At 33.6% G+C, this 22339-nt stretch overlaps 2 protein-coding genes across 2 annotated transcripts in view; one reads left to right on the forward strand and one right to left on the reverse strand.

The window, feature by feature from the left end:
* Positions 1–22339, reverse strand: part of Flo2 (flotillin-2) — a 162895-nt gene that overhangs the window by 69995 nt on the left and 70561 nt on the right. The window lies entirely within an intron of this gene.
* On the forward strand, positions 18270–21616 carry LOC106117672 (glucose dehydrogenase [FAD, quinone]). Its single transcript, XM_013312074.1, has 3 exons — positions 18270–18537; positions 18829–19212; positions 19632–21616. The coding sequence occupies exons 2-3, from the start codon at positions 19072–19074 to the stop codon at positions 21339–21341; spliced, it is 1851 nt and encodes a 616-aa protein (XP_013167528.1). The 5' UTR covers positions 18270–18537; positions 18829–19071; the 3' UTR covers positions 21342–21616.

Raw genomic sequence — 22339 nt, forward strand, 5'->3', positions numbered from 1 at the left:
TTATACTTAGGGTCTTCCCTTAGTGATGATTAACGAATCAGGAAATTGATCTATATCTCTCAAAGTTGCAATAAAACACGCCTACGCAAAGATAGTGATCTTATTCGTTATCAAATAGTTTCTAAACATAACCGGCCGCTGCAGAATGGTCGAAGAAATTGTCACGTAATAGAAGTAAATCCCACTTGTCGACGCGACTGTACACATTTATAGACGAGGATATTTATTTCCTACCCATACGGTAAGGTCTTTGACGGCCACAATTTAATTAGATCGTAGACTTGTCATAGCAACATAAGTACTATATTATACGTCTTATGTTAGTTTGCTGTATGGTATACGATCCTATGTGGGAAGCGAATTAAATTCTTTAACTATTCAAAGTACAGTCGAATACACAAATGCAATGTACAGACAAGATAATCGCGTGCTTGTCAGTTTATTTTTAAGTTACAGACTTTTTATTCACTTCTGTTTTGACTGATATATTGTTAATATAAACTGCATTTAAATTAAGAAAATAAAGGTTTTTTTACAGAATATTTCTCTAAGCATAAACATATAATTTTACAACAGACTGACAAGAGAGCAATGTTTTAGCAAAGTTTGGAATGCATTTTCTAGAAAAAAAGGCAAAATCAAATATATCTTTGAGTATCGTCAGTTAATATCCAACTGTCATCTACCGTCTTGTGAAAAGTTACTTAATTACAAAGACTAAGGAAAAGTCTTTCTTATAATTCTAGATTTCTACAGAATCCTCTATCAAACAGTTCCTCAATAAAACTACTGAGTTACGATCAAATACAGAGGCAATTCATCGTACAAGTAATAAAGTGAGATAATGTTATAAAATTAATTATTACCATGATGTCATCATTACAGGGAAGTAATCAACGCAATGTATACCAGAAGTCGCTTCTGTATGTACCACAATTGCAATACGAAGAGGTTTACTGTTTACATTTGTTCTTACTTTCACTGACGCAACGGTTATTGTGTACAGTCAGCTGCATAAATGTATACATATACAAAACTTCAGAAAGTTGTATACGATATTCCGATTTCAATAATAACTTTTTGTTAATGTTAAAAATACGCGCGGGTTGAAAGAAACTAAATTATTAGTCTAAGTGTTCTTCCAGACTATTCTACATCTACGCCAAAATTGAAAATTCAGCGAAATCCATACAGCTGTTTTGTAGATACGTTCAAACAAACAACTATCTTACTAATATTATAAATGCGAATGTTTAGATTAGATGGATGGATGGATGTTTCTTGGAAGGTATCTCCAGAACGTCTGAACAGATCTCGATGAAAATTGGATGTAGATCATAGTTTGGAAGAACACATAGACTAATAATGAAGTTTTTTTTCCGCATGGACGGATTCGCGGCCGACAGCTAGTCTGACCATACATATAAACATTCGCATTCATAATAATATTAAGAAGTAAGATTAACATCAGAGTATATTAGCGTTGTAGTTTGATTTAAACTACTTGATACTGTCAAATAATATATGGAAGTTACAATAAAGCGCGGACAGAGTTGCAATCGGATGAATTACTTAATCGATATGATGCAATACTATTTTGTCGACAATGACTTCGCAAATAAGTTTTATAAAGCTAAACATAAAAAACTATTACACGATATTACGTAAGATTTTGTAAATAAAATACATCAAAAAATAAATCTATACATTACTAGCTATCGCCCGCGACTCCGTCCGCGCGGGATGATTAATAGATGTTGGCCGATTCTCAGACCTGCTCAATGTGCTCACAAAATTTCATGAGAATCGGTCAAGCCGTTTCGGAGGAGTATGGGAACGAAAATTGTGACACGAGAATTTTATATATAAGATGAAGGCCCTCTAATCTTACTAATATAAATGCGTAAGTTTAGATGGACGAAGGAATGAATGAACATAGGGATGTGATGAAATTTAAAACAGATGTAGAAGATAGTCTGACAGAAGACACAAGCTACCTATTAAGTTTTTTTTTTAAATAAATTCTCCGCGGACCGAGTCACTTTTGACTCTGTCTTCAATACTTAAGTAAATGCAAGTTAAGTTCGCGTATTATTACGGTGGGTTTCTAAGACCGAAATCCTCGTTCAAAACTTATCATCTCTCTTTTGTAAAAAATAATGATAGGGTATGTTTTATACAGAGATTTTAGTCTCAGAAACCATTGGTTAGACTATCATGCCCAATCAGTATAACCATACTATTATATTTATATCGAAATTGATACTAAATAAATCGAATAATAATTTTAAAATTGTTAAATTTGCCAAAGAAAGATATGATCTAACATGATGTAAAAGGGGTGATAATTGAATAATTAATACAATTGAAATCCAACAGACATTAGTTACAAGCGTGAAGAGATATTGCGGGATCATTCGCACGCAACTTCATTACAGACATGTTACATGCAAATTGTAGATTCGGAAACTTGCATATTTATCAAAAGAATTTATTCACAAACAGTATTCAATATCGGCAATAAAAGTGATATTGGCATTGATTGACGAGAAACGACACAGACTATAAATATGTCAAGAAAATTTAATTCCACAAGCTGTTGATATATTATCGAAATGTTTGTATACATTAGTTCAATATACATGACGTGCCTTTACTATTTGCTGGGCAAATATGAAATTTGCGGGTTTTACGATATGACGGTAACAGATACATATCTGGACGTTTGTATATCAAGATCAGTTGCGAGGCAATTAAGACTTTCTATTGCACTCCTGCTGCCTATTCCGAACAGGAAAAGTGCAATATTATCCAATGGCAATAACCAACGTTGCCAACAAACTAATGATTAATGCATTTTCTAAATTGTACGATCTATGCGCTGCTCAATATGCGATCCTTAAAATTAATCCGAAATAACTTCTTACTAATATTATAAATGCGAATGTTAAGATAATTGAATGGATGTTAATTAGAAGGTATCTCTAGAAGGACTGAACGAATCTTGCTATAATTTAGGATAAATATAGAACATAATCTGGGCAACACATGGGCTATTAGTTATGTTTTATTCTTATTTCACGCAAACGGAGTCGCGGTCGGCCGCTAGATCTTATATATAAAATTCTCGTGTCACAATTTTCGTTCCCGTACTCCTCCGAAACGGCTTGACCGATTCTCATGAAATTTTGTGAGCATGTTGAATAAGTATGAGAATCGGCCAACTTCTATTTTTAATCCCGCGCGAACGGAGCCGCGGGCGACAGCTAGTAAGATATAAAATTGAATACTTTGATATCTCGCACTCCCAAATCAGTACATAAATACAATAACTGAAAATTTTGCTACTAAAAAGGACTAGAAAGAGTCAGGAGTCGTAAGAGAAACTCAGAAGAATAGACACATCGATTCAAATTTAGTACAAACCTAACTTTTAAGCTTGTCAAATATTTACGATGTAAATTGTTAACAAACATAAAAATACGTGACAATATGATCACCGGTCAACGCATGACATTCAAAACATATGACACGGAAATCTAGAACATTGACAATGTAAAGAAAATTGTAATGCGCAAGTTGGTGGTAGGAGCGCACGCAGCATTATGCGCATGCGCAGTGTTCGCGAGCTCGGCGCACAAGTTGTCGCTTTCATTGGTGAAAATAAGTGTTAACTTCGCGCACACTCTGATATTTTTGATGTACTGGATTTATTGAGATATTTTTAAAAAGGTAAGTCGATATTAACTTACAAGATAAGCTTTTTATAACATAATATTAGTAATTTTTAATTTTTTTTTTGTGTAAATAAATTTGATATGGCGTCTCAATTGTTGTAAGTAGTGATATAATGAAATATATAACATTTTAATCCTAGACTATTTAAATCGATCAAACCCCATCTGTATGTTCAAGGAGTTTTTACAGTTTATCAGCCATTTAATCAAAAAGAAAAAAGAAGAAATTCAAAAGTTAAAATTTCTTCTTTTTCCTTAGATTAAATGGTAGCTGAACTGTAAAACCTCCTTGAACATGGGATTTCCTTAAAAAGTTAAGAAATTTAATTAAAATTAATCTAAATCAATAATAGTTGTCGCAATCAAAATTATCAAACTATCCAAAAACTGGTTCGATAGTTTTTTTTGTTAAAACATATGCAGCGTCATATATAAATTAAACACGATATTATAATAATATCCGTTCTTCAACACTTCAGTAATACATTTTATTCTTTACATAACAAATATTCTAATTTTATTTTGCATAAAGTTTTAATAAATATAATAATATAGGCAGACATGACATACAAAAATTATATTAAATGGATATTGAAATCGATTCAAAACAATATTCTTCATAGTATTTTTGGTAAATAACCACGTATCATTGTTTTTTTTTAAATATAAATTAATTTGAAATATGTTAACCTTCTCGTCGCCACCACCAATTATTTTTACATATTTTGCAACATCCTGCCAATTACTGACAAAAATTGTAACCTTGCGCTATTATTACGTAAAATTACCAACAAAAATACTATGATTCTATAGCAAATATTATCTATATTTTTTACATTGGCATAAAATAAATCATTCGTTGAAAAAAATTAAAACAAAAACCTATGTACTCATCAAAAGTAACAAACAAAACATAATCACAAGTTAATTTTGTCCTGACAATTAGAAATTACTAGAAATAATTTTAAATACAAAAAAACATATTTATATGCCTAAAACACACACACACACACACAACACTTTCAACACGATATATAATGTAATATTAAATTTCAGAATCGAAATTATTCAAAAACAATTACAAGAAATCAAACAATTATTTATAATATTACATAATATATTTCTATCTAGTTTAATCCAAACGAAATACGCACGTTTATTCAGAAAAGTAAACGCAATGCGCACGCATTTTATTACTTGCATTAGTTTGCGAAACTATGACCTATTGACGAATAATTAAAACATCTAACAATCTTGCTTCTTACTAATATTATAATATAAATGCGAATGTTTGGATGAACACCTCGGTGTTCCCGCTGCTCGTTTGCCCCCTTCTGTTATAAAAAAAAATGTGTGTCTTTGTTAGAAGTTTTTTACGCTAAGAGAGTCATGAATTTAAGTACATATAATATATTTATAATATTAGTTAGTAAATGTCGGCCGTTACTCCGTTCACAATTAAAAAAAAAACATAGTTGCCATGTGACATCTATGTTCTATACGTATGCCAAATTTCATCGAGATTCATTCAGCCGTTCTAGCCATACTTTCAAACAAACATCCATCCAACCAACCTAAACATTCGCATTTATAAGCTTAGGCTATTATATTATCTAGGAATTATTATGCATTATATTTAATAATAATAAGATTATAATAAAGTGCAATTGATAATATATATTCCCTTTTTCCGCGTTTTCCATTCCAGTATTGTTAAGTTTCACAAACGCACAATAGATGCGTCGCAATAAAATAAATAAACATTTTGTTTATGTAATGTTATTATGTTGAACAATCGCCGCAAATTGCTTATACAGGATTACTTGGGTCGATTCCAACAATACGTAGTCTTTATTACTTTCCTGGTTTGGTTAAATTTTAGAATAATTTAACGGTTAAAGACTCTAAAAAGATTTCTACTTAGAATCATATTTTACATAGACATCTTACTATAATAATATAATTTTTCCTTTCTGTGCATCCTCTCCTCCGTTTATTAACGGTAGGTAACGCATATGCAATTGCGTATGTCTATGGGCAACGGTCACTTCGCTATTTCAGCGATTTCAGGTGGCCGCTCGCACGTTTGTCACCTTATGATATAAGAAAAATATATACTATAAATTTGAATATTTGGATGAATGTTTGTTAGAGTGTATCTCCAGAACAGCCGCATGGTACACATATACTACTAATTAAGTTTATTTATAATACCGCGTAGACGAAGTCACGAACGACAGCTAGTATATACACATAAATATTCTTATGTTTTTCTGTGCATGCACTTCTTATACAACTATAGAGATTTTGATGAAACATTCATTGAATGTTAGTTTGTTTTAAGTTGTCAAACTTTATCTACCAAACCGCAGTGCGAAGCAACACCATGACCCCATAGAAAACAGGCAAGTTGTAACGCGCGTTTCACGATGTTTCTCTGGCATAAACTTTGAAAATACCAAACCGATCATTTATATTCAGTCACTGCATCTTAATTGTATGTCTCGGTTACAAAATTCGGTATTTATAATTAAAATCGATACATTATGATTTTTTATAACTTCAGCAACATTCTGATAGATGGCGTTGCTAGTATTACATAAATACTAGTTATCACACGGGATTCCATCCGAAATTAAAAAAAAACTTAATAGTCTATGTGATGTTCCAGACTATGTTCTACATCAATGCCAAATTTTATAGAGTTAGAATAGTACATACTGTGCCGACTGTCCATAGGAAAAAGGTCTGACGAAGAGTAGACATGAACAACTAGGCCAGTGGTTCCCAAACTTATTTTGTCTACCGCCCACTTTGAGAATAAATATTTTTTCACAAGTTGTTGAGAGTCGAGAGCTCATGCAGTCGTTGTCTAAGAGGCCTCTTAGCTAAATAAAATTACAAATCACCCCCCAGGCCTCTACACAACGCCCCCATTTTCTTTCTGGGTCTCTTAACCGCGTTATCGCCCACTTTGGGAAAGACTGCACTAGGCGGTAGATTAAATGAGCTGACAACTATTTAAGATTAAAGTTCAAGTTTAAATTGGTAATAAGTTTTCACAGTAACAATTTTATGTTGGTAATTAACGTAACAATTTATGTTGGTAATATCATTGAGTTTCAGATCCAACAATTAATTACAAAGTCTCTCAACCGTTCAGATACTCTTTACAAATAAAAATAATTGTGTTGCAACTATTTATGTAATGTGTTAAGAAACTCATTCTCTTCCGTACTTATAAATGAACGAAAATTTCCAACGGAACTAATTTCGATATTATATCTATTCAATTGGTAATTAAAATTAATTGTATTCATGTATTTTAATGCAACTATTAATTGAATACTAAATAAAATTAACAAAACGGAGTTTCACAAATTAATTTGATCCACAATCAAAAAAAAATATATATTTTCCGCAATTTGAATTTTTAATATTTTTGCGAAATATTTATATACAGGCGCTAAAATACCTATGTAATTACATTTAAAGGTAAATTCGTCAATAATTTTGATTCAGTCATGCAAGTATAACAAACAGTAAATTGAATTTTAGTTAAAGAAAATTGAAAATTGTTTTTAAATTATTTTCAAAATGTCTACAGATATTAAAATCCCAGTTAAACGTTCATGGTAAATTGCTATTAGCGTAATATTACATAACTCGAGACTTGACTTTAGTGAGAGCATCGATCTTTGTCGATTTCTCGATTACGCGTCTACAAAGTTAAAGTAACCAATTATTCATGAACTTTACTGTTTCAATGTAACTAAGAGTTTGTTATTTTTAGTGGGTCATTTTATATTGGTCAATACTGTTATATTATGGTAATGACATTGCTGTGTCATTTTGACACCCACTTCTATTCTTGCGTAATATTTATTACCGGAGAAATATTGGTTATAAATAATTTATTGAATTAACACTTATTTGATTTATAAGATACTACGTGATTTATAATAGAAAAAAAAACAGAGTCGGAATTTTGTAAAATATCTTAAATTAAATTAAATACCCTTTAAATACAGTCTATACACTTATTAAACAATTCAATAGTTTTATTTTGCGTTCCATTCTTACACGTGTAACTAGCGCCATCTTGTACCCATTTGCGATACTAGTCAAATTTCTTTTTGTATCTCTTCTTCAACAGATGGCGTTATGACGTTTTTTGCAAATGATATAGATGGCGCTGAACAACACTAAGTAAAATATATAAAAATATTGTTTTTCTACAACTTTTGCTACTGTTAACTTAATTACATTCATTTCAAATTTTAACAAAAAATAAGGTATTTTGATGATCCTAAGATTAAACAATTTTGTAAGCTAAATCTGTCCTTTAATTATGAAAACGCTTATAGTCAGTTTTACTTTTAAAATATCTCGAATAATAGCAACAATTTCCACGAATTTATCATTTGCTTTTTTGTTTATACATATTTGTATTTATTAATATTCAGATTATTATCATAGCTCATAAATTAAATATTTTGACATACAACTTAAACGCTTTGACTATTTTTTTCTAAAGAGAAAAGAATTCCATATTTGTTTCCATAATCATGATAATTTCCCAATTAAGAGAAATTTCTGTGAAATAAAAAATAGTAATAAATAAATTAAATTAAATTAAATAAATCAATAAATTAGTGTTTAAAAAAAGCTTACTGTTTAATTTATACCACAACTTCTATAAAGCAAAGATTGTTAAGCTTTTAAAAAGTATTAATTAGCAATAAAAAAAATCACTTCCGATAAAAGTTGAGAAAAAGTGAGGCGTACGTGATACCGACGCGTCGCAAGCCGGTTCCTCAGTTCCTCACTCCATCGACAACTAGCCAACACTACGCACGTTCGAAAGTTGCTTTCTATAATAAAAACTATTACAATCACAATCAAAATCTTACAATTGTAATAATTGCAATTTTTACAAAACGTGTATTCAAATTGTGTATTACAAAACTAGGAAGTATTCTTTTAATTGGGTGAAATGAAAGTGATTTGTTGAAAGTGGACTTATTGGTCAAACGGTTCGAATTACTTTTAAAAATTATATTTGGTGAAAAAAAAAACAAGATTTTCTTCATTTTGTAGCACATAACGGAACAATGGAGCAAAGGTAATTTTTTAACTATTTTACCGTTTATTCAGAATAGTTATATGGTCACTAATAATTGGTTTCTGAAACCGAAATACCTGTATAAAACATATCGTCATCCCTCTCATTATCTTTTAACAAAACAGAGATAACAATATATTTTATACAGATATATTGGTATAAGAAACCAACTATAAGAAGGTGCTTCTGTATAAGTTAAGCATAAGAAATTTACACTAAGGTAACCATAATTTTTTTACGTTTAAATTGTAGAATAAAATAAATTTATACCAAATTAGCACATTCAAACATTAACCAACTGCGATAGAAAGTTCCAGACAAATTACGCTTTCATTTCAAGCAATGTAACTTTAAATTGAACTTGACGAACAAATTAAGTTAATTCAATTATATGTTATTTTTAAGCTCCGTATTCAATGTCATTAACTTTACAATTCAACTAGCTGTCGCCCACGACTCCGTCCGCGTGTGATTAAAAATAGATGTTGGCCGATTCTCAGACCTACTCAATATGCTCACAAAATTTAATGAGAATCGGTCAAGCCGTTTCGGAGGAGTATGAGAACGAAAATTGTGACACGAGAATTTTATATATAAGATAAAACAAATAATAATAAACAACAAAGTGTTTCGGTATTTTGTGACAAAATTTATATCTTCTTCGGTGTACATGATGAGTTTCTTGGGAAAATAGTTGCAGTTTCCCCTTGCCTTCTGCAAAAGCACTTTTTGGGGCAATTTATATACAAACATACCTATGAAAAAATGTTGTATGTGATTTGTCGAAAAAAAATACATATTTCTCGAACATGATGTATATTTGCGTCGCTAGTAACGACTTATTTTTAGATTTTGTCTGTCGCGTTTGTTCGGATAATCTCCGGGAACGGCAGGTCCGATTTTGCCGGAATTTTACGAGTAGGCATATTATACACGGGGCATATTATAGGCTATTTAATTCTTGAGTTAGTAAATAGTTTTAAGCGTCAATAGCCTAATGGTCAAGGGTACGGATTTCCGATCACGAGGGCGGGGGCTTCAACTCGGCATTCGACTATTGAAAACCATATCCTAGCACAAGCTTAGAGCTTAGTTGGAACGGTAAAAGAAATATTAGTAAATTTACAAAAAAATCTGCTAATACAAAAAAAAATAGTTTAGCTTTTGCTTATATTTTTTATTTAATAAAAAAAACAGATGTGTTATAACTTATATTAATTGCAAAATAGATCGAGGTTGACCAGTTACTTTGACACCTCTCACAGAAGATACGCAATTAATAAGAAGGTCATCACTGTCGGTCGACGTTGCACTTCGCAATTAGCTCTGCCCTCGATAGCCGTCGACCGAATTCACTGCATTATCTTAATGATACCTCTACCAAAGCTCTTTGTAATCTGGCGCGATTTAGTAATCGTCAAAAGAACCAGTATACATAGAGCTTTGGGGGTTACAAATAAACTAGTTTTACTTACATATAAGAATTTCGAAATCTCGCGTAATTATTATTGTTTTATGTGATCTATATAAAAATGTTCGTAATAATAGAGATATCATTTTGAATAGTCATTGAAGAAACTTGCATTAAGAAAACAAAAGTACTCATAAATCTACACTAAAGTGAGCACTACACTTAATGGCTTACTAAAGTAACGAAGTAATTACGTTATCGTTTTTTAAAATTACTTGAACGCGTTGAACTCTTTTGAAAGGAATTCCGTGTTAAGTGTAAAAGATAAATCCCTATTAGCTATTTACAAATATTATTTGATTTTATTATATCATTTTACATTAGATACAGGTTTATGTAATAGATAAACAATCATAATAGTAAACTATTTGATGTTTTACCTATAGTAAATTAGTCGAGGAAATTAATTCCCTAACCATTCCAAACAAAACATATGACGCTTACAAAGCAACTCGAAAAGTTGAACAGTTCGTTGTACGTGTTTCATAAGTGGGAAGTGAATTAAATTCTTTGACATCAAAGGTATAAAAGTCGTATAAATACAAATCACATATCATAAAATCTTTACGTATTTAATTAATAGTCAGCCATGCGACTAAATACGTTTTATGCGTACACAATTGTATGTATGTATGTATGTCTGTGATATGATGAAATACACGGATATAGACGACGTTGAACACAAGATTACATCATTATTTAACATATTGATGTAATGATTTAAATTAGTACTTCGTTGTTAATATTCAAAAATCTCTTTATAATGGGGTTAGTAAGACTATAGAGTCTTACTTACGTCATAAAAGATAATGTAGAGTCGGCCTTTGATAAAAGTTTAATTTATTATTTAAATACAAAAATTTTTCTACACGTAAAGTTCTGTCTTGATTCTGTTAAGTATATTGATACTTAGTTAAGTATACCGTAATATAAAGTAGACATCGTCTCTATAAAATTAAGTTAGCATTAACGATCAACCTATCTACATGTCGACTTATCCACATCCCGTAGTTAAAAAATGATTATTTTACAAGAAAATAAGTAGTCAAACAGTAGCAGTAATTAGTAGGATGAAAACTATTTTTTATAATTTTACTAACAATTTCCCGTCTGTCTAAAAATTGACAAAGTTTACAATCAAACCGCGACATCTATATTTATAAAACTGACATCTAACTGTTTTTCCATTACCCAATCTTACATCTGTTACATAATAATGTAATCTTACAATAAATAAAACACACGAAAGGGATAATTAACACCAAATATACACCGTCACTCGGGCTCGCTTGTGTAATCGTGTCACGAGACATCCCTACGCATCACTTCAAATAGAAACCGATAGTGATGTCCATAATTCAGTACATTACACAATACGACGTCTAAAACTAATAACAGTTTCACACGAGGGCAGAGGCGTGTAGCAGAGCAGGATAATGGTACAGTAATATTACTTTAAGACCTACTGACTCTTAAAACTTTATTGCTCTATATCGGTGTGTACCACGATTTTCTCACTTGCTTAATTTCTGTATTGTTACTATAACTCTCATTGTCTTTGAAAAAAGAGGGGTAACAAATAAGTTCTTAGAAAGAAAATCCGACACTGTGCCAGTGTACTGGCGCAACACTAGCCTTGTTAAAATGTCGACGTTTATGTCCCCTCACTAATCATTCTGACACTTGACTTTGTAATAAAAGCGCGCCATTCGCGCCAAAGGATTCTAACTAATAATGTCTAAAAGTTCTTATTCCGAGTTGAATTAAATCAGTCGTTCAGTACTGTATTGTCCTACTGCAGTACTTCACTATTCTGTCTCCATGTAAACTTGCATTAGATCCATTAGCTTTCTCCTATACACCTGTCACCGAATCACGTCCGCAAGACCACTTCCTGATTTACGATTATAACCATTGTGACCTTGTCATAAGGATCATTACGACAGCATGATTTTAGATTGTCCTAGTTGGTCATGTCCTCAATAAAATCGTAAGCCGTGCCTGTACTCACGTACTCAATAAATAAACTGACACATAATATAATACTTTCTGTCAATATAACTTCACAACTTAATGGTACGCGTCCATTGTCCCGCGCCGGACGCACCGTACGCACGGATTAAACGGATTTGCTTTATCTTGATGCAATGCGGGTGACGCGGACACAGCGCTGTGTATAATACAAAGCAAACTAAAAACCGAGTGTTCATTGCAAACTAGCTGTCTGTGTCAAACTAGCTGTCGCCCGCGTCTTCGGCAGTGGACGATAAAAAAGTAGCCTAACATACCCGCTTGCAGCATCATCCCGTTAAAGTCACATGAAAATCAGTAGAGCTGTACCGAATATTATCCGAAACATACATACATGCAGACAATAATTTTAATATTTAGTTTTTCGTTATCAGCAACGCGTATCTTTACACACGGACACTCCAAATCTATAATTATATTATATATAGATAAGTTCCAATTTGGTTATTTAGGACTTACTTGGACATTATGAAGCGAGCCGTTATCGTAATATTATTATCAACTAGGACTAATGTTACGAACTATGTTCATTATAAAGTTTATGCAAGAAAAATTTGACATGAAATAGTATTTACATTATTCCAAAATCGAGGCAAGATTATAAATAATTCATTAATGTAGCCGCGTCCGAATACCGTACACCGACACACTTACACTTCGTTCTCGATTAAAATCATACGAACATCGAATAAAATTGTACGAAAAGAAAATGAAAAGGACTTTTTGAATATAGGAATTGCTATTAGTATCATAGTTCTCCACTAGAAAACCTGTATAAAAATCTTAATAATAATATAAATGCGAATGTTTAGATGTATGGATATTTGTTTGAAAAAAAAGGAAGAACTGGAAGAATACATAGGCAACTGATAAAGTGTTTTTTTAACTCCGCACAGACGGAGTCGCGGGTGACAGCTAATACTTTAATGAATTGAAAACACTAACGCTTAGGAATGATCACACACAAGCATTTTTTTTTTGTTAATCATACCAAAAGCTTAATAATGTTATATATAGCATGACCTGAAATATAAAACGACACGTCATATTACGAAGAAATATAGAACTAATTGCATTGGACACATTATAGAGTCATATAATAAAGAAGCCGATTGTAACTCCCACAGGCCAGGATTTTGACATACTTGGTAAGGTTTACCGTTGGTTTCTGAGCGCATAATCTCTGTATAAAACATATCGTCATCCCTGTCATTATCTTTGACAAGACAACGATAACAATATGTTTTAAACGGCGATGTTCGTCTCAGAAACCCACGGTAAATCACTTTCACGATATTAACCTTGACATCTATTGATAGGCTCTTATTATCCTCCAAAGATGTTGCCATTTAAATCCTGGAAATTTAACCATAATAAGACTTTATCTTTACCTTCTGAAAGATGAATGAATCAATGGACGACATTATAAAGGAAGGAAAAACCCTTGTGACTCCTTAAGTATAATTAACTTCCATATAAAGTATAAATAATTCCGAATGTCAAAACAATTTCCAATTAAATTTATATACCAAGGTTCATGGTTTAAGCATATAACAGTTCTTCTTTTATGTAAAAGTAAATACAAGAACTTTAAATATGGTTTGGTCATGTTTAAATGTCACATATGTAAAAGACGCCTTACATATATGTAGTTTCTTCTACGCACACTGAATACAAATAAGTTACATAGGCATTACTATTTATAAATATATACTTATTTAATATATATTGTACTAGCTGACCCGGCGAACTCTGTTCCGCAGAGGAGGTAGCTAAGAGAATCAGTAGAACGCATACATTATAACAGACTGCTGTACGTTATTAATTGTTAAGTGGGTCACAAATTTAATTCTTTGACTGTGTAAAAATGTTACCAAAGAAATAGTTGAAACATTTTACTTAACACAGTGTTCGTGTATAAAAATCTACCAGAAGTTTTAACAGAATACGAATTGCGAGATATAAAGTTGCAAAATTGTAGAGTCGTCATCGAGCAACTTGGTTGTGTGCAAACAACTGACCGGTTATGTTGGTAGCGTTTTCGACCGTTTCTCAACACCATTAACCTAAAAGCTATGATATCTTTTCGGTGTACAAATAAAAAGATTAAGCATAAAATTACTTCAAAATAATTAGATATAAATTTTTAAATTTATTATAAAATTCATGAATATCTTACAAAAAACATTAGTCAAATTGTCGTCTATATCCTGAACTGAATTAGCAATGTTAATAAAATTTACTCGAACTAAGCCTTGTATCAACTTTTAGAAAAACAAAGTGTCAATTACTCAATCATCATTAACCTGCATTTGTGTTGAGGGTTGGCAATGTACTACTACAACTAGCTGTTGCCCGCGACTCCGTCCGCGCGGAATTAAAAAAAAACTATTGGTCGCAGCGTAATGTTATATAGCCTAAAGCCTTCCTCTATAAATGGACTATCCAACAAAAAAAGATTTTTTCAAATCGGATCAGTAGTTCCTGAGATTAGCGCGTTTAAACAAACAAACTCTTCCGCTTTATAATATGTCTAAAAGTATTCATCCACATTCATTCTCATTACTCTTTTGTTTACAAGAACTCAGTATATTTGATTACTAATAAATTATTAGTCTCGGGTCATCAGTTTCAAGGGATTTTCCCGCGGTTCGGATACGATGTTTCCCCGCAATGCCTATTCATTACAAAGGTCAATAACGTGTAAGTAGTCAATTGCATGACGATCTTAAAATTGCAGTACGACTATAAAATAAAAAATGTCAAGGTAGAGTTAATATTACTTTCTATTTTTAGAACAAACGAAAAAATACAAACTTTTGATCTGTGCTAATATCTCTAAATTACAATAGTGAGTTCCTTTTTTTACCTTATTCTATTATTTAATTACATGGTAATTGCGATTTTCCTTTTTGGACTCTTCTAAAAACTTAAGCAATATTTTATAGGAAAATCGAAAGAGCATAAGAGCAAGAAATAAGATTTAAAGAATATTGAGTAATTAGAGAATCTTTATCAAAAAGTATAAAGGCTCGAGATAAATAAATATAAATTGCAGTTCGTTAGTCTCGCCGTCCGTCCGTACCATCTTGGTCTTGAAATGTTCATGGAGGTCTAGGGAAGGTTTAAAAGTTGAGAAAAAAATCGAATAATTTACAGAAACTATTATATGTTTTTTTTCATTCCACGCGGACAAAGTCGCGGTCGAGAGCTAGTATAGTATATATTTTTATATCTATTAATATAAAACTTTCGGTCTCGTCATATTTCATTTAGTGCATTTCTAAAAACGACTATGTTATATCATAAGTGTATATTAACAAGAACTCGCGAATACTTACACAATTCAAGTGAAACGTTCCGTAATGTAAGAAACAAAGTCTATATAACCAATTAACAGGAAAGTACAAAGTTGTCTACTTATTTACTTGGGTTTACTATAACCAGTAAACCCAACTTTAGTTAGAAAAAACTACTCCGCGATTCCGTCCGCACGGAATTAAAAAAACTTAATATGTAGCCTATATGTTCTTCCAGACTATGTTCTAGTCATGGTTGCTAGAGTGGACAGGATTGGGCAATGTGGTAATCGATGGGAGAGTGGACGAACTCAAGCTTATAATGATTTTTTTATATTGAATAAACTAGCGTTTGATCACAATCCCAGCTGATGTTAGGTAAGCTTGATGGTCATCCCAAAATTGTACAAACAGTCTCTTTCACCAAGCTTGGAACATTTTTAAACAATTCTGCTTGTTAATACAGACATTGTTTTAATGTCTATGTCCAGTAATGTATTATATGAAAGCAGACATTCGTAACGTCTTCACGGCGCCTTATACAATTAGTTACGCGTTTTATTCAATGCTTCAATGAATGATTACTTCTTATACAAGTTAACTTACAAATGTGCATACAAACAACTGTATATACTAATCTTACTTCAATCTATAATATTAAATAAAATATTAAAAACGATTAATTAACTAAAATTGTTAAAGGAGGTTACATGTTAACTGACATTAGCGATAAAAAAGGAAAAAATTGTATTTTTAAATTTAGTATGTCTGTTAATGTCAATAAGATGTCAATGTAAAATAAATGCTATATTTATATTATTGAAAGGAGTCCCTTTAGGGAAGGTTCCGAAGATACTGGCAGCGTTCCCCCTTTGAATAGCTATACTAATTCTTTGTCCGAGGTAGCTGCCAGCTCTTCGTTTCCCTGTGATGTCGATAATCTTACTTTTTACTTTCCGATTTATATATGTTCATTTATCCGACGTTCTTACGGTGAAGGAAAACAACGCGATGCAACCTGCACATATCTAAGAAATTCAAAAATATCTGTGAAGTCAACCAACCCGCACTAGGCCAGCGTGGTTGACTTTGGCCTAATCACCCTAAAATTAGGCTTCGAGGGACTCAGTGGATTCGTATTGTGAGCTGATGATGATGATGATGACTTCTTACTAATATTATAAATGGGAATGTTTAGATAGATGGATGTTTGTTAGAATTTATCTCCAGAACGGCTTAGTAATTCTCGATGAAATATGGCATACATGTACCTAGAACATAGTCTAGAATACACACATAGGCTACTAATTAAGCGTTTTTTAGTTCCTCGAGAACGCAGTCGGACGCGACAGCTAGCTATTCCAAGCTAAAAAAAGCTATTTCAAGAGTAATACGTCTATACTATATTACTTTAATTCAAAGCTAAAAATAAAGCATTATAAAGATATTTAGAAAAGAAAGTGAAAGTTACAACAGCAAAATTAGCGGACAATTCGCATCATTTTGTCGACCTTTCTCCGATGCAATGTTGTCATAAGTGATAACCCAGAAAACTTAACTCCTATTGCCACACTCAGAGTCTTTTATTGCTCACTAAGGGAGAATGTACACGTACCTTTAGTACGAAAAAATTTACATCAATAAAAAACAAATGAGCTGAATAATATCAAACGTATAAAAAGGTTAGAAACATTTTCATAAATGTATAACAGATTACTTACAAAAGAATTAAAGACAGCTGTTTACGTACACATTTCCAATGAATGGAGACAACTTATCTGTTACTATTAACGGTAAGCAAGGCCAAGGTCATTGACCGTCGTAACGTCCTAAGTACCGCTACTTGCGTATAGATGGCGCTGCTCGGTTTAAATTCATACTATCGTTTGTCCGCCCCTCGTAGTACTATACTTTCCTGTACTGAAATTCTCGTTGCCATCAGGAGGGTCTTAACTGACTCGACTGAACAGCGAGTGATGATATGGGATATGATTCCTTGTGATTCAACTCCGCTCGCATACAAATCAACTATCGCAGATTTGTATGTCGAATTAACTGACGCTGTTTTTGGCCAACTTTTATTACAATTAAATCGATTAATTAATATTTCTTTAATACTACTATTAGGAAGATAATCCGACGCTGTTCCGGTGTACTGGCGCAGCACTAGCCTTACTAAAATGTCGACGTTTATGTCCCCTCACTAATCGTTCTGACACTTGACTTTGTAATGAAAGCGCGCCATTAGCGCCAAAGGATTTAACTAATAATGTCTGAAACTAGATACATAACCATAGTTGTGTATGGCACTAAAATGAGTAAATTAATATGTAATAACTATCAAACATTTATAATGATAAAAGTATACATACAAAAAATTACTATAATACTTTTATCCGTCGCGTATAACATTAGTTGAACCTGCCTTTGCGACCTTCCACCACAGACAAAAAATAAATAAAGAATTACTAATTAATTTGGAAATTTCAATATTTCTAGACACAAAACTTCGATTAGCGGGTTGATGCCGAACTTCCCAACATGGGCCAAGAGCAATCCTACGTCGCACACCGCGGCGCTCAAGTGAGGCGATACGCCGACAAAATAGACGATCCAGTCCGGCCCAAGTCCGACAGTCGAGCCAATTGCGACGAATATAAAAGATACAAGGCCCGACGAAGCCCTGACAGCAACAGTGACTCTTCAAACGAAAGCAGCGGGTACAGAAGTGGATCAAGCGCTTACGACTTCAGATCTGATAGGTCGTCTAAAAGCGACTATTATTGTACGTCCTTGTACAAGAACGATCATTACAGAGACGTCAACAAGGAATTGTACAAGCCAGTAAAAATACCTAAAGAAAAACGCTACAAGGTAAGACGACTTTTTAATTTAAATTTAAAAAGTTGTAAGTTTTGTAAGCTTGTATTTTGACAATAAAAACTATGATATAATCTGTATGTTTACATACAATAAGATATAACATTCTTCTATCGTTTATTATAATTATTCAATATCGAAAATATAGGTTTTGTTTAGAACATAATAAATGGTTCGGTTTTTTCCTTTCGAGATCCGGAACCCTAAAAAATAATACAATACCTATAATCATTTTAAAAAACGATTCTTAACAAATCACTGTATAGCTATAATTTATCTTTCCAGGTGCAATTATTTGAGGTCAACGACGAGGAAATAAAAAGTGCTCGCCTAAAAGGCTACCTCAACGACACAGAGAAAGCTAAACTTAAAGCCGGGCCGACGCAAAAGAAAGCCGGAATACGAAACTACACGCCTAAGATTCTGTCTGAAAACGAGCAAAGATCGAAGATAGAGGGCTGGATTTAGTAAGCGGAGTATAGTATAAGTTGTATATAGTTAGTTAGTAGATGAATTTGGAAGGTGAGGATGGAGGCGGCCGGAGCGCTCGCGAGCTTAGCGCCCTCGCCTATCACCGTGCTGGGCCTGATACCACTCCTGGCACTTGGGATCACGTACTTCAGATACCAGCAATACGATCCGGAGTCATACATCACGGACATCAATGCTGTAAGTACATTACACATTGTTTGACGGATTTACCATAAGTATAGATGGGATTAGGTATAACCAAAGTCGTAATCTAATCTCGCCTTTATCCTGAACTTCTAATCATTTTTACATGAGAAAAAGATGCATCTAACATTTTAGAGCGTTATTTTCTTGCGCAGCGATTGAACCAATTAGTTAAATGTTAAATAAATTTTGTTGAAAGTGTAGAAAATATACTGTAATTTTTTTGACCTTCACTTGATCTCGGGCTACAAGCTTGAACATTGAGTAAAAATTTCAAAAACCTTAATCTCTAAAGCGGTCGTGTACACCTTTTTCAGAGTTAATAGTGTAATCACGATGACCTTACAAAGTGTACGTGTTTTGCGATTTGCACGCTAAATCTTTCCCTTGTGAAATTTTATATTTGATTTCAGATAATGCCGATTTACGACTTTGTGATAGTGGGCGGCGGATCGGCAGGCGCGGTTGTTGCCTCGCGACTGTCAGAAATCGGCAACTGGACCGTGCTGCTGCTCGAGGCAGGACAGGATGAGAGCGAGATCTCCGACATCCCTGCGCTGGCCGGTTACACACAACTCTCCGACATGGATTGGAAGTTCCAAACAACGCCTTCCAACAACCGCTCCTACTGCCTCGCTATGAACGGCGACCGATGTAACTGGCCGCGCGGCAAGGTTCTCGGCGGTTGTAGCGTCCTCAATGCTATGGTTTATGTTAGAGGAAATCGAAACGACTACGATTTGTGGGAAGCGCTAGGTAATCCCGGATGGTCGTACGATCAAGTTCTACCGTATTTCTTAAAGTCCGAAGATAATCGAAACCCATATCTTGCCGATACTCCATACCATTCGACCGGAGGATACTTAACAGTACAGGAAGCTCCGTGGCGTACACCTCTGTCAATAACTTTTCTCAAAGGCGGTATGGAACTGGGTTACGAATTTCGTGATATAAACGGTGCGAAACAAACCGGTTTTATGTTGACCCAAGCGACCATGCGCCGTGGCAGCCGATGTAGCACGGCTAAAGCGTTTCTCCGACCGGTCCGTCAGCGAAGTAACCTGCACATCGCTCTAGGAGCGCAAGTAACAAGGATTTTAATCAATCCCGCTAAGAAACAAGCTTACGGCGTGGAATTTGTTCGAAACGGTGAACGACAGAAGGTACGCATAAAGAGAGAGGTTATAATGTCCGCTGGCGCTCTGGCTACACCAAAGCTGCTGATGCTGAGCGGCATCGGGCCCGCAGATCATTTGAGAGAGCACGGAATACCACTCATCGCAAATCTAAAAGTCGGTCATAATTTGCAAGATCATGTCGGACTGGGCGGTTTAACGTTCGTCGTCAATAAACCGGTGACTTTCAAAAAGGACCGTTTTCAAACGTTCGCGGTTGCAATGAACTACATATTATATGAAAAAGGTCCAATGACTACACAAGGCGTGGAGGGGCTGGCCTTTGTAAATACTAAGTACGCCCCACCGTCGGGCAATTGGCCGGATATACAGTTTCATTTCGCTCCAAGTTCAGTGAACTCTGATGGCGGTGAACAGATCAGAAAGATTTTGAATTTACGTGATAGGGTTTATAACACTGTATACAAACCTATAGAAAACGCGGAGACTTGGACCATACTACCTCTCCTATTGCGGCCAAAAAGCTCGGGTTGGGTGAAGCTTAAGAGCAAAAATCCATTCCATCCACCGTCGATAGAGCCCAATTATTTTGCTTACAAGGAAGATATTCAAGTTCTAACAGAGGGTATAAAGATAGCTTTTGCGCTATCTAATACGACGGCATTCCAGAAATATGGGTCTCGACCTCATAACATTCCAATGCCAGGTTGTGCGCACCTTACTCTTTTTAGTGATGAATACTGGGAATGTAGTTTAAAACATTTTACGTTTACAATTTACCATCCGACTGGAACATGTAAAATGGGACCAAAACACGATCGTGATGCGGTAGTTGATCCCAGATTGAGAGTCCATGGCGTTGCCAATTTACGTGTGGTTGACGCGAGCATCATGCCAACTATTATTAGTGGTAATCCTAATGCTCCCGTAATTATGATAGGCGAAAAGGCGTCAGATATGATCAAAGAAGACTGGCTTGTGTTGTGACAAAATTGACGCGTTTGTAAAATTAGTCAAAGTAAAAAACTATTTTTCTCAAAATACTTGTAAGTTGTTGACTGTAAACAAATTTATTTAAGTATGTAAATGTAAATATTTAAATAACTTCTAGTGTGTAAGTTCGATTCTAAATGTATAGTCATTTGGAGTTAACATGACTACATCAATAGACATTCGCTAGTGATGAATACTTTAATTATAATTATACGGTTACTCGTTAATTTTAAATTTGTACAAAATATATAAGAATATATTTGTGTTATTTATAATTTGTTTTATTATATCGTTCGACCAATAAAATTTCCTTTTGATATTAAAAAAATAATATTTATTTAGATCATTAAGAATATGAATTATTTAAAATTAAGAACATGACGATTTTGCTGACGATCAAAATGTTATTAAGAAATTCGTACATATACCGCCATCTAGTTTAAAAGACGTGTACACTCCGAAAAGAAAGCTATCTGTGGTCAAAAAGAAAACTTTCTAAGCATTTAATTTCAGCATATCACGTTAGATGGCGCTGTTTTACATCGACCGTTCCCCGTGTCTACAGAATAGATATTGTATGTACAAAATATTTTTTTAGATATAACATACAGACGCTACAATTATATTTATATGTATAATATATAGATAGTAACTATTCTTAAAAAGATAGTTGGAGACTCATATTGTCAGAACCACTTTGGATCCAACGAGGTCGCGGACGAAAGCGCAAGCGTGCCTGTGCCCTCGCCACCATGCGTAGGAGGCACAGCGGGGTTTAGTGGGTATGCTTACCATCCGGAAGAGAATACCACATCCCTACCGCGTCCTCCTTGGGTCGCAGAGTATGTATTAAACATTCCTTTCTGAAAAAAGGACCACTTTGGGTCGATGCGCCACTCTAGTTAGTTGAAATTGCATTATATAGTAGTAACTAAATGTGAACATTCATTGAATAACGTTACAAAACGTATGCCTTTCCAGAATGCAAGACT

Source organism: Papilio xuthus, unplaced genomic scaffold, assembly GCF_000836235.2.
Source record: "Papilio xuthus unplaced genomic scaffold, Pxut_1.1 DF827679.1, whole genome shotgun sequence".
NCBI classification, from domain to species: domain Eukaryota; kingdom Metazoa; phylum Arthropoda; class Insecta; order Lepidoptera; family Papilionidae; genus Papilio; species Papilio xuthus.